Genomic DNA, 12,946 nt, shown 5'->3' with positions numbered 1-12,946 from the left:
AAACGTTTGAGTGTTTTGCTCCAGGGAGGATCTAAAAAGCAAGTTAGAAGTCTCAGGAAGATGATTATCCAATAAAGCTTCTTGTTGGACTTGCACTGCCCCCTGATTGTCGGGACTTTTTGAAGATGGGAGGTGAGGTAGATTTTGGTAACCTGCCAATGTTAATTCAGTAGCCAGGTCCATCTCCTGGGGATCATTCCTAAGGCTATGTTGGTAAGCCTTTATAGGGAGGGACCACTCCAGTGGGGTAGAGGCAGCTTGTCGAGAATCCCATTCATCACATTGATGTGTTAGTGGGGAAAAAAGTTCGTTATTTTCAGCTGCCCTTTGATAAAACAAAGTGGGCTTTCAATCTGCCCAGATGTTAACGGCAATTCCGACTGTTGAGGATCTCGTCTTCTCTTTTTTCCCTTTTTTCCTTTTTTATTAGGTAGGCTCTCTAATGGGGGAGGAAATTCTAAAGTTTTTCTCTCTTTCCTAGTTAACACCATCTGGCTCAAGACGTTCAGTAGTGTTTGCAGTGAGATTGTTTGTTGTTAATCTAGCTGATAGTTTCTGCGGTTTCCAGAGTTTTCAAGGACATTACCAGCAGTAAGCTATAAACATCTAACAGCTTGATTAGCGTCTATAATGTTAAGAGCAAGATGATAATAAGCTATTATTACTAGTTGGAGGTTATTTGTTAAAAGGGAGTAAAAGGGAGTAAAAAGTCCAAGATGCAGAAAGAATCTCACCCTGCTTCGTCAGAGCCAGAACCGGAAATCTCGTGGAGCCAGCCTGGTGCAAACAGACCAGTGGGAGCACTGGATTGCCTCCACCCTTTATTCCGCCTTGCGTTGACTTCACTGCTGCCTCCCCTCTGTCCGTCACAGTGCACAGCAGTGACCGGAGTGCAGGTGAATGCCATCACACCACCCTTGCCGTCCACTATTGCAAAGGCCCATTTGGTCCAGCATCCTCTTCTCACAGTGGCCAATCAGTTGCCTCCGGACAACAGCACTTTCCTCCCCCCCTGCTGTGTTCCCCAGCAACTGGTATGCAGAGGAATACAGACTCTGATACTGGAAGGAATACACAGCCATTCTGACTCGTAGCCTTCGATATCGTGCTCCCCGCTGTAAATGTGTAGTTGGGAGATTGGAAGCAGTGGCTGAAAAATGACGCTTGACTTTTTTTGTTCTGTTTTCAGGAGTCCTGCAATCTCTACGGTGTTCACCCATTTTACCTTGTCATGGAGAAAGGCGGAGCTTCCCATGGAGTTTTCCTCATGAATAGCAACGCAATGGGTATGTATCTCCTTTGCACCTTTCTGGGTGGTTACGTGAGCCCGCGTGCACACCAGTCTCTTGGATGAAAGAATCGAGGTAGATACCAGCCCGAACGACGTTCTGAGCATTGCATCATGTGAATTTGATGGAAAGAGATTGATAAAGAAAATCCCACTCTCCTGTTTGAGTACCGACTGAACATGTGAAAATAGATAGAAAAGTATGAGATGAATAGGGAGAGGGATGACTAGGTGGTTCCTCTCTGTTTTAGTCCCAACAGTCCGGCTTTCGGTGCCAGTCCGCCATTTTTTTGTTCCTGTTTGTTTTCGCAATTGCTGATCTGAGTTTTTAAAGCATAACAAATGTAATTTTTAAGGAAAATGCTTATGAAAATGCTGTAGGATCTTGTTTCACCTTTTTTTTCTGTTTACATGTCAGTTAGGCAGATAATTGCCCATTGAGTCTGTCTCTTACCTCAGGCTAACTGATGTGCTGCTTAAAGATGACTCACCCATTTCGCTATTGTTGTTTTGCAGTACTTTTGATTTTTACTGTTGAAAAGTCAATCACCACTGCTTATTTTAACTTTTTTTTTGGGGGGGGGAGAATTTATACCTAAGTCACTCAGTCACACACAACACTATCTCCCTTGCTCACGCACATGCACACACACACACTCAGAGCAACAGCAGAGATTCCAAAGCCAGGGTGGTGGTTGAATCCTGTCCAAGTCTGCTCTGTACTGCAATGGATGGTAGAAGAAAATTGGAGGGAGGTGAATGGATGAAGAAGGCAGTTGTCACCTAGACAGCAATTAAGAATGTATCAGCTTAGAGGAAAGCCAGTTACAAAGACAATAACATAAAATTTGAAGTGGATTAAAAAAAAAACAACCCATGCTGATGACAGCCGCGACCCACTGCAAGAAATCAATGCTGGTGCAATAATCGCATGGACTTAAGACTCCCAAGAAATTGATCTGAGTCAGTACCTGAGAAGTAACAGAGGAGAATGGTGTTCGTTTTGTGTGCGTGTGTGTGGTGGGATGCTTTTTATGAAGCCAAGACATCTGTTTCCTGCCTTGAAAAGGGCTCTTTAGCAACCGCTGAGCGGTTTAACCGCATGTCGCAGCTGCCGGCTCTGTGCCTCCGGAGCCAGCTGCTTCTCACCCCCTGGCCATCTGTTTTATCTGACCTCCTCTCCGAGGCCCTTGGCCTTTTCACTACACGGAGGCAGCAGAACGGCTGGTAGAAAAAGAGAGGGAGGGAGAGGCAGGTTGCCTGCATCAGCTGAGAGGCTACAAGCATCCAAGGATCCTTCCCATTTGGCCAAGAATAATAAACAAACAATAATAATAAACAATAATATTTAATAATAAACAAACAAACCAAGAAGCAGGCGGAAATTCAGATAAGCAGCTCATGTCAGCAAGGTCACAAGCAGTGGGACCTTAGCATGCCTTGAGGGCAGTTAAGAACAAGTGCTTCTGTGAAGCGAGGGCCATCAGGTACTGGGAGGCCAACAATCCCCTCTGCATCAATGCTCTGTTTTTTTCCCTACCTGCATTTAAGTGTTATTACCACCACCCCAAGATAAACAAGTACCGAGCATAGGATTTACAGGGAAAGCTATGGACACTTGCAGCCAGTTCCATCAAATCACCCAAGCCTGTTTTCTTGATGAGAAATCCTGGTGAGATCTTGCTGAGATCTCAGCTTGCTCATGAATCTGATTATGTAGGAAGGGGGTAACAGAAGCCCAAATCCCTTGACATGGGGACAGAGGTGAGGGGGCACATACTTTGCCAGTCTAAGGTTGGCAGTGTTTTTACTGGCTCTCTCTTGGGTTTTAGTACCACCCAGACATACGAAAATATGGCAAAGTGTCTTTTTTCTGGGTATAGAGATCAAATAGTGGGGGCAGGGTTCACTTGCTGAATGTCTGTACATCAGGCTGCCATTAATGGCTAGGGATGGGAGAAGTTTGATTCAGCTGGCATGTAAAGCTGAATTTTTCAAATTCACACTTTCCGAAACAATATGAGAACCGAAACACAGCCGTCCTGCGAAATTCACACTTATCCGAATTTTCTAAAACAGCCCTGCTTTCACCCTACAGTGAAAAGCACACAATGATGGAGGCAGGAGGATGTCCCAACATTGGAGGTGCTGTGATTGCAGACCTTGCAGACGTGTCTGCTGAACTTCAGAGAGCTGGGGGATGGACACACATGCACAGTATTTCTTTATTTAACAACATTTATATACCAGTTGTTCGTAATAAAACCTCACAGTGGTTTACGGCTTCTGATGTTGATCTAAGCATGCAGGCACATATGCGTGGAGACAATCCTAAGCTCCATTTTGGACCCCAGGAAACCGTAGAGAGAAAAAATCCATGCTTTTGGAAGACACACAGGTTTCCATGACTGAGGAACTGATAGATGTGAGCAAGGAATGGTGGGGGGTTCTACTAAAAATACTATCAGAATGACTAAGTTTTAAACCTCTCCCTCTGTCTTGTTCATTGCCCAGAGGTGGCGCTTCAGCCTGCACCTGCCCTCACCTGGCGAACCATTGGAGGGGTTCTGGATTTCTATATCTTCTTAGGACCAGATCCCAACTTGGTGGTCCAGCAGTACCAGCAGGTGGTTGGTGAGTATCTATGATGTCCTCCAGATGCTTTTTTATTGTGCATTCATGATGATTTGTGTTCATTGCTACATCTACACTGTACATTCTACTCTCTTCTACCACTTTTGCAGGCATGGCTTCCCCCAAAGAATCCTGGGAATCGTAGTTCGTTAAGGATGCTGACAGTTTTTAAGAGACTCCTCGCAGAGCTACATTTCCCAGCATCCTTAACAAACTACAGTTCCCAGGATTCTTTGGAGGAAGCCAAGACTGCTAACGTGGTGTAAGAGTGCTTTGAATGCACCATGTAGACGGAGACCATAATGGTATTGGGGTGGTTATATGTGATCTGTTTTCAATACTGTTTCCGCCTACAAAAGTTTCTGGGCAGACATACTGCTTTATCTCCAATTACTGTATGCCCTATAGCTTCCTGCTGAAATCCTGTAACTTTTATACCATAAATGTTCCAGGTTGTTTTGCCCTTTTGTTATGCAAGAGTGCCCCTCTAGACGGCAATAATGCAATAACATTAGGGAAACATCGCAGAGCAGATAAGAAAGTGGAATGTTGTGTAGATAGTTCAGTATAAATCCACCACTCGTGCACTGTTAGCGTGCGAATCGTTCACAGCTGGAAGGGTTGCAGCCTCCTAAGAGTCAGCCGCCCGAAGGTTCCATCCTTGGAAATACCAGCAGGAGCCCCCCAGGAGGGTAGGACAAGAGTTCTTGCTGTTGAGGAGAGCCAATGATTTTTGTTGGATTCCAGCCCATGTGGGAACTGTTGGTAATGAGATGGTGGATGAGGCTGCTAAGGAGGCGTTGGGACTATAAGAAGACTGATCATATGATACTGTTGTCCCTGCCCCCCCCGGTGGTAAAAAGTTGGGTTAAATGGAGACTTTTGAATGAATGGCAAAGAAAGAAGGCAACAAGATTCATGGATCGGAGGGTGTTTTCCTTCTGTCCAACTCTAGAAGATTTTCAGATTTTTAAGCTGTGAGGACAGGTGAAACAAGCCAGTGTGTTTAGGTTTTTGATAGGGCACTGTGCTCTCCCAAGTAATTTGTTCATTGTTAGAAGGCTAGATGCTGACCTTTGGGTGAAGTTTGTTGGGTGGAGGAAACAGCTGATTGTGTTGCATGGGATTGTTTGAGATACAGAGATGAAAGGACAACTCCCCTTCGCAGACATATGGGCATTACAAATTTGCCTTTGGGGGCTGTCCTTTGGGACAAAAATCTTGGGGATCCAGTGCTGGAGGATTTTTTTTATGTTTTCGTGAGACATTAAGCTTTATGAATGGTTATAATTGAGGAGTAACAATGTTATAATCAGTAGGTGACAATAATAGGGCCTCTCCTATGGCCTGGCAATGCCATTAAACTCTAGAAGAAAAATAAGAAGAGCCAATGGCTGACCTTGGTGGGTGGAGTCACTCCAATATCTGGACTCCCTTTTCTGTCTGCACGGGGCACAGAGTTGTGACGCATTCCTGGATGTAGATCACAAGAGCTATAATGGACCATTATTGTTTTATTACTGTTTTTAATGATGTTTTTATTGACTTTTAATTTATAATGTTTTTGTATGTCATAAGCCACCTTGATGGACTTTTATGAAAGTGTGGCTTATAAATACTTTTCACACAGATTCATGGAAGTGCCCTGTTTGGAGCTTGATTATGGGAAAGGTATCCATTTTGGGCTGTGTGTGTTAGACTTTCTCAACTCCTCTGCCTTTAAGAGTCATCAGCCCTGGAGGAATTAAACAAGCAACCTTTTTCTCATCACATTGGCTTTCTTTTTCCCTCCAGCAAAAGCTTTACCTGCTAAATTTCTGTATGACGAAGGCTGGAGTTAAAGGCCCACGAGAGAGACCAGTAGCTCTGGGCAGAGGAGCCAACATGCTAAACCTTATATGCTTTTTGTTTCAGGCTTCCCTGCTATGCCCCCCCTTTGGGGATTGGGCTTCCATCTCAGCCGCTGGGGCTATGGAACAAGCAATGAGACTTGGGAGACTGTAAAAGCTATGAGGAATTTTCAGATCCCGCAGGTAAGCAATGAGAACCCCCCACAGTGAGAAGGTTGCAGATTGAGGCAAGGGCTGTACCACATGTATTTTCCATGCAAAGGGTTCCACATTCAAATCCTACATCTCCAAGCAGGGCTTGGAAAGACTCCCGTCTGGAATTCTGGCGAGCCACTGCCAGACATTGTAGGCCAGTGATTCTCAAACTTTTTTCTTCATGGATTACTTTGATAATTGTTGGGGGTTGGCTGGCAGATAACTTATTTTTTCCCCTTTTAGAGCCAGCATTATTGTCAAAACTAGCACTGTATTGTGAAAATCACAAATTCCAGGCCCGGCTGTTGAGAGGGGGCCTTTAACTGTAAAATGTTAGAGGAAAATTAGTATACTGCACCAGTGCCATACTGTGAAAACGACGGTCCATGGGTTAGGGCCTTGTTAGTCTTTTTGATAAATCTGGCCCTGGCCAAAATTGCCTTGATTTCCAGAGTTTGGTGGGTGAGGTGGAATCAAGTGTAGGGCCAAGATAACTCTGAACTGTGCTGCCTGCTTTCTGTGGACCACCTGCACTGTGCTCATGGACTGTAGTTTGAGGATCTCTGGTGTAGACAGTGATATTGATCAAGATGGGCTAATAACCTGAGTTTGGTCTGAGGCATTCTGCTGTGTTCGTAAGTGGATCTTTGCCTGCCCTAAAATGGGCTTGCCCTAGTGGCACCACTACCATTTTATTTTATTGCTTTTAAAAAACGTGTTTTTAAATTTGTATATTTGTTTTTAATGTTTTTAGTTGTCGTAAACCGCCCAGAGAGCTTTGGCTATGCGGCGGTATACAAATGCAATAATAAATAAACAAACAAATAAATAAATGCCCAGATGCAAAAGATGATGGAGTTCCTGCACCTTTAACAATGTAGAGGAGGGAATTTCAGAAGACGTAGCTTGCAAGACAGAAGTGCTGTTGTATACAACTGTTAAAGGTGTAGGAGCCCTATTTATTTGCATCTGGCCACCCTAGAAATTGGTATTGCTAGATCCCCACCAAAGCCCATCTGATCCAGCTTCCTGTATTCACAGTGGCCAACCAGATGCCTATGGGGAGCCTGCAAGTGGGATCTGAGGTCAATGGCACTCCCTCCACTTGTGATTCCCAGCAATTGGTACTCAGAGGCACGCTGCCCCTAACATCGAACGTTGAACATAGATACTATAACTAGTAGCCATGGATAGCCTTGTCCTCCATGAATTTGTCTAATCCCTTTTTTAAAGCCATCCAAGTTTGTGGCCCTCACTGCCTCCCGTGGGAGCGAATTCCATAGTTTAAACACTGTGTGAAGTCCCTTTTTTTTTTTTTTTGGCTATCCTGAGTCTTCCAGCACTCAGCTTCATTGGAAGGTCCCCAAGTTTTAGGAGAGAGGGCTCTCTCCAGCTGTGTACTACATATCACAAGGAGAATGATGTCTCAGTAAGGAGGAGTAGGAGACACTCAACTCACCCCAAAGCCACTTTTTCCGTACCTTGTTCCTATGTCATTATCAGTGGCTTGATGTACAGATGCAGAACAAGTGAGAGTGCCCATTCCCCATGCTGTGTGGGGTGAGGTGGGGGGAACAGTTGCTGATTTCTACAGTTTAAACAGCTGAGAAAGAATCAGGCGCACACCAGATGGGGTTTTCTTTAGTCATCTGTCCCAACATGATAGGTGACATGATGGAAGCGTATAAAATTATGCATGGCATGGAAAAAGTGGACAGAGAAAAGTTTTTTCTCTCTGTCTCATAACATTAGAAGTCGTGGACATTCAATGAAGCTGAATGTTGGAAGATTCAGGACAGTCAAAAGGAAGTACTTCATGCAGTGCGTAGTTACGCAGTGGAATTCACTCCCACAAGAGGCAGCGATGGCCATCAACTTGGACAGTTTTATAGGAGTATTAGACAAATTCATGGAGGGTAAGCCTTTCAGTGGCTACTAGCCATGATGGCTGTGCTCTGCTAAGATAGTCAGATGTAGTATACTTCTGAAAACCTGTTGCCGAAAGCTGCAGGAGGGGAGAGCTGCTCTTGCACTCAGGTCCTGCTTGCGGGCTTCCCATGAGCATCAGGTTGGCCACCGTGAGAATAGGATGCTGGACTAGATGGGCCACTGGCCTGATCCAGCAGGCTGTTCTTATGTTTTTATGTCCTGTCAGAAGTTTTGGCTGGAGTACTCTCTCCTTGCCCAGTTCACAGTTAGGCAGCTTGAATTCATACTGCCATAGCTCTAAGCCCCACAAAAGTGGTCAGAGGTTGATTTGACCTCTCATAGGTCCTAGCTTCCTCCCAGTTCCTGGGTGAGCTCTAAGTAAACCTGAATCTGGCTTCCAGCCAGGTGGCCAGGAATTAGTTGCAATAGGAACATGTGGATGCACAAGTGTTCTGTGCAAAATAATTTAATTTTACCCAATTCAATTTTTTTAAAAAAATCCCCACTCTTCCTCCAAGAACCTCAGAACACTATACATGCCCCCTTTCTGTTTTATCTCCTGTGAGGTAGGTTAGGTTGAGAGAAAGCAACTGACCCTAGTCACTCAATGTGTTTCATGGCTAAGGCTTCAATACTAACTCTATTTACTTGGGCATAAGCCCCACTGAATTCAATAGGATTTACTTCTTAATGGACATGGTTAGGATTATGCTGTTAGTAGGCATTTGAACCTGGCTCTCCCCAGTCTTAATCCAACACTCTAATCACTATGTTACACCACCTGTCTCTCTTCTTTCCTTCCTTCTGCTTTTTGCAGGAAGCCCAGTGGAATGATATTGACTACATGGACGGCTATCGAGACTTCACCATGGACTCACAGAAGTTTGGCACCCTCCCCCAGTTGGTGGAAGACCTTCACAAACATGGGCAGCACTACGTGATGATTCTGGTAGTCTCTTTGTTTTATTCTAGCTTGTTTCTTATTCCAGTGATGTAAACTTACAGCTCCAAAGTAAGCTTTATATTTGGCAAAGGGAAATGAGATAAGCCGCATCTGAAACCTTTCAGAGACTCAGCCAGTCATAGCAGACCATATTGAGCTGGGTGAACCAATGGCCTCACTGAGTATACGGCAGTTTTCTATGTTCCGTCAGCTGCAGCCAGCATGGGCATTTGGTGAAGGTGACAGGAACTGTAGTCCAAACCATCAGGAGGTCAGGCAGAACATTTGAACTTTTTCTTTCTTTAAGCAGCTAACCTAATGTCTGTTGGGTGCAGGGGGCTGGTTTCACAGTTCTTTGGATCCTGGCCTACCATAGGATACCTGCTTGGCCTCATTTTGCTTTCTTCCAGGACCCTGGAATCAGCAGCACTCAACCACCAGGCTCTTACTGGCCTTACGATGAAGGCTTGAAGCGTGGGATATTCATCAACACCACCCAAGGGAAGCCTCTGATAGGGAAGGTAAGAGCAAAGGAGGAGGTGCCATTTTATTTGAAACATTTGAATTTGCACACCAAAAAAGCTTCCTCTAAAAGTTACACAGACAGCAAACAAGCTCTGTTGACCCATAAGAAAAATGCCAAAATCCACATTAGAGCACTACCTTTATTAGGCCAACCAAAATGTTGCAAAATAATGTGTGGGCTACACTAGAAGCAGAGGTCTTGATGAAGGGCCATGAGGTCTGTGGCACCAAAAACACAACACCTCATAAGATTTTGTTAGATACAAGATTTGAGTTATCTTTTGGTGAGTGTAACCAGCCAGTTGCAGCACCCCCGAATCCTCTGTGAAGTTCAAAGACTCATTTTTTCTTTGTTCTCCAATGCTGGTGGCCCTGATGCTGTATGGGTCCATTTTTAGTAGTGGTTTCCTCTCAATAGTTAATTCCAATTAAAACAGGCTTAAGATATTGTATACGTGCTTTTATTGTAATATTCATGTGAATTTTTAGATATACTTTATAATTGTTATATTCTTTGTTTTGTATATGATTCACTTTGGTTTCATGTTATGTATATTGTTTAGAGATGTATTGCTCAATTATGTTACTTAAAATGTAGATTGTTTTTCTTATTATTAGCAATAATATTGAATGTAAAACTTATATTGATTTTTGTTGAAATGTAAACCACTTTGAGATTTTTTGAAATATAAAGTGGTATACAAGTTAAATAAATAAATAAATAAATAAATGTGCAGGCTTTTGAGTTCTCCAGAACTCTTGATCAGTCCTTTGGGGAACTCTTCATCAGGCTAGCGCAGATAGCCTGGGGGTGGGGAGAGGACTGCTGTTGGAGCCACAGACAGAGTCTGCATTGGTTTGTCTACCATCTGACTTGAGGAAGAATTCTGGAGGACTCGAAAATCAACAGCTATATTATTTTTACATTATTTATTTAGAGCATCTGTGGACTCCTCTTCAGCTGAAAAGGCTCCCAGGATGACTTGTACACTGTCGTTTAAAACAAGGCAATGCCTGCCTGCAATCTTACAGTCTAAAAGGCAAGGAGGGAAGAGGAATAAAGCAAACCCAGATGCCAATTCTTTAAGAAACAGCAGTTCTTACAATGATCAGATTAGATACAGCTCAGGGTGGGAGGTGGCTGATGGCGTTTGCCTCTCAGCAGAGCTGACAGAGCCAGCCCTGCTTCTTATCTCACCCATGTGAGGCAGGCTGGTGGAACAGCGGCTGCTAGGTGACTATATATCAAACATAATAATAATACTATTGCTAAATCTTCATGTTTTACATTTCCTTGTGTGTTAAATTTCTACGTGCGATATAAGATTACCACACATTGGAAAAGGAGGCCTGGTTTACCTTTTTTTACCGTCCTGTAATTTTATTCATAAGCGTCATTTATCAAATTCTGCTGCTGAAGGGGAGACTTAGGTTGCTTCCAGAATTCTGCTGTTGATATTCAAGCAACAGCTGCCAAAATCCCAATGGATTCTTGATGTTTGTTTGCTTTGATCACACCTTTTAAACAGGCAAACACCTCAAGCAAAAATATCAAGAGATCATTTACCTGGGAGATAGGCAGCAAAGTTCTCAGCCCATTTAAACTCTAGAGCACAGGCTGCCAACTCTTGTAGGCCCTTGGGCACAACTGAAAACTGGAGAAACTTTTGTGGACACCACCCCCACCAGCAATTTGGCTTGAAAAAAGTGTTTTTGCCTTTCCCCCCAGACTAAGGAGGGAGGGCAGGGTACGTGTGTGATCTCTATTATCTTTGTGGTGCCTTCCTCTTTCAACAAGCCTTTTAAGTACAGAATTTATCCTAGTCTGTGTCTGTGTTGGAATTCCTTTTTAAGATGTTTTTAAAGCTTTTTTGAAAATATGTTTTTAAAGATGTTTTGTTTTAATATATTTTAAAGTTTGTTTTTATGCTGTTTTAGAACGTTTTTAGTTAGAACATAAGAACATAAGAAGAGCCTGCTGGATCAGGCCAGTGGCCCATCTAGTCCAGCATCCTGTTCTCACAGTGGCCAACTAGGTGCCTGGGGGAAGCCCGCAAGCAGGACCCGAGTGCAAGAACACTCTCCCCTCCTGAGGCTTCCGGCAACTGGTTTTCAGAAGCATGCTGCCTCTGACTAGGGTGGCAGAGCACAGCCATCATGGCTAGTAGCCATTGATAGCCCTGTCCTCCATGAATTTGTCTAATCTTCTTTTAAAGCCATCCAAGCTGGTGGCCATTACTGCATCTTGTGGGAGCAAATTCCATAGTTTAACTATGCGCTGAGTAAAGAAGTACTTCCTTTTGTCTGTCCTGAATCTTCCAACATTCAGCTTCTTTGAATGTCCACGAGTTCTAGTATTATGAGAGAGGGAGAAGAACTTTTCTCTATCCACTTTCTCAATGCCATGCATAATTTTATACACTTCTATCATGTCTCCTCTGACCCGCCTTTTCTCTAAACTAAAAAGCCCCAAATGCTGCAACCTTTCCTCGTAAGGGAGTCGCTCCATCCCCTTGATCATTCTGGTTGCCCTCTTCTGAACCTTTTCCAACTCTAGAATATCCTTTTTGAGATGAGGCGACCAGAACTGTACACAGTATTCCAAATGCGGCCGCACCATAGATTTATACAACGGCATTATGATATCGGCTGTTTTATTTTCAATACCTTTCCTAATTATTGCTAGCATGGAATTTGCCTTTTTCACAGCTGCCGCACACTGGGTCGACATTTTCATCGTGCTGTCCACTACAACCCCGAGGTCTCTCTCCTGGTCGGTCACCGCCAGTTCAGACCCCATGAGCGTATATGTGAAATTAAGATTTTTTGCTCCAATATGCATAATTTTACACTTGTTTATATTGAATTGCATTTGCCATTTTTCTGCCCATTCACTCAGTTTGGAGAGGTCTTTTTGGAGCTCTTCGCAATCCCTTTTTAACAACCCTGAACAATTTAGTGTCGTCAGCAAACTTGGCCACTTCACTGCTCACTCCTAATTCTAGGTCATTAATGAACAAGTTGAAAAGTACAGGTCCCAATACCGATCCTTGAGGGACTCCACTTTCTACAGCCCTCCATTGGGAGAACTGTCCGTTTATTCCTACTCTCTGCTTTCTGCTTCTTAACCAATTCCTTATCCACAAGAGGACCTCTCCTCTTATTCCATGACTGCTAAGCTTCCTCAGAAGCCTTTGGTGAGGTACCTTGTCAAACGCTTTTTGAAAGTCTAAGTACACTATGTCCACTGGATCACCTCTATCTATATGCTTGTTGACACTCTCAAAGAATTCTAATAGGTTACTGAGACAGGACTTTCCCTTGCAGAAGCCGTGCTGGCTCTGCTTCAGCAAGGCTTGTTCTTCTATGTGCTTGGTTAATCTAGCTTTAATAATACTTTCTACCAGTTTTCCAGGGACAGAAGTTAAGCTAACTGGCCTGTAATTTCCGGGATCCCCTCTGGATCCCTTTTTGAAGATTGGTGTTACATTTGCCACTTTCCAGTCCTCAGGCACGGAGGAGGACCCGAGGGACAAGTTACATATTTTAGTTAGCAGATCAGCAATTTCACCTTTGAGTTCT

The 12,946-nt window shown here is 43.8% G+C and overlaps 1 protein-coding gene across 6 annotated transcripts in view; it reads left to right on the top strand.

Annotated features, from left to right (window-relative positions):
* LOC133372093 (lysosomal alpha-glucosidase-like) overlaps nt 1-12,946 on the top strand; it is a 52,620-nt gene that overhangs the window by 18,477 nt on the left and 21,197 nt on the right. For all 6 annotated transcript variants that reach the window (XM_061600331.1, XM_061600332.1, XM_061600337.1 and 3 more), the window contains 5 exons: nt 1,190-1,286; nt 3,803-3,922; nt 5,837-5,955; nt 8,714-8,845; nt 9,250-9,360. In XM_061600331.1, the coding sequence (XP_061456315.1) occupies nt 1,190-1,286; nt 3,803-3,922; nt 5,837-5,955; nt 8,714-8,845; nt 9,250-9,360 (579 nt within the window). The remainder of the gene's footprint in view (nt 1-1,189; nt 1,287-3,802; nt 3,923-5,836; nt 5,956-8,713; nt 8,846-9,249; nt 9,361-12,946) is intronic.

Source organism: Rhineura floridana, chromosome 17, assembly GCF_030035675.1.
Source record: "Rhineura floridana isolate rRhiFlo1 chromosome 17, rRhiFlo1.hap2, whole genome shotgun sequence".
Lineage (NCBI taxonomy): Eukaryota > Metazoa > Chordata > Lepidosauria > Squamata > Rhineuridae > Rhineura > Rhineura floridana.
The sequence above is the reverse complement of the archived record's forward strand: the minus strand, read 5'-3'. Positions and strand labels throughout refer to the sequence as shown.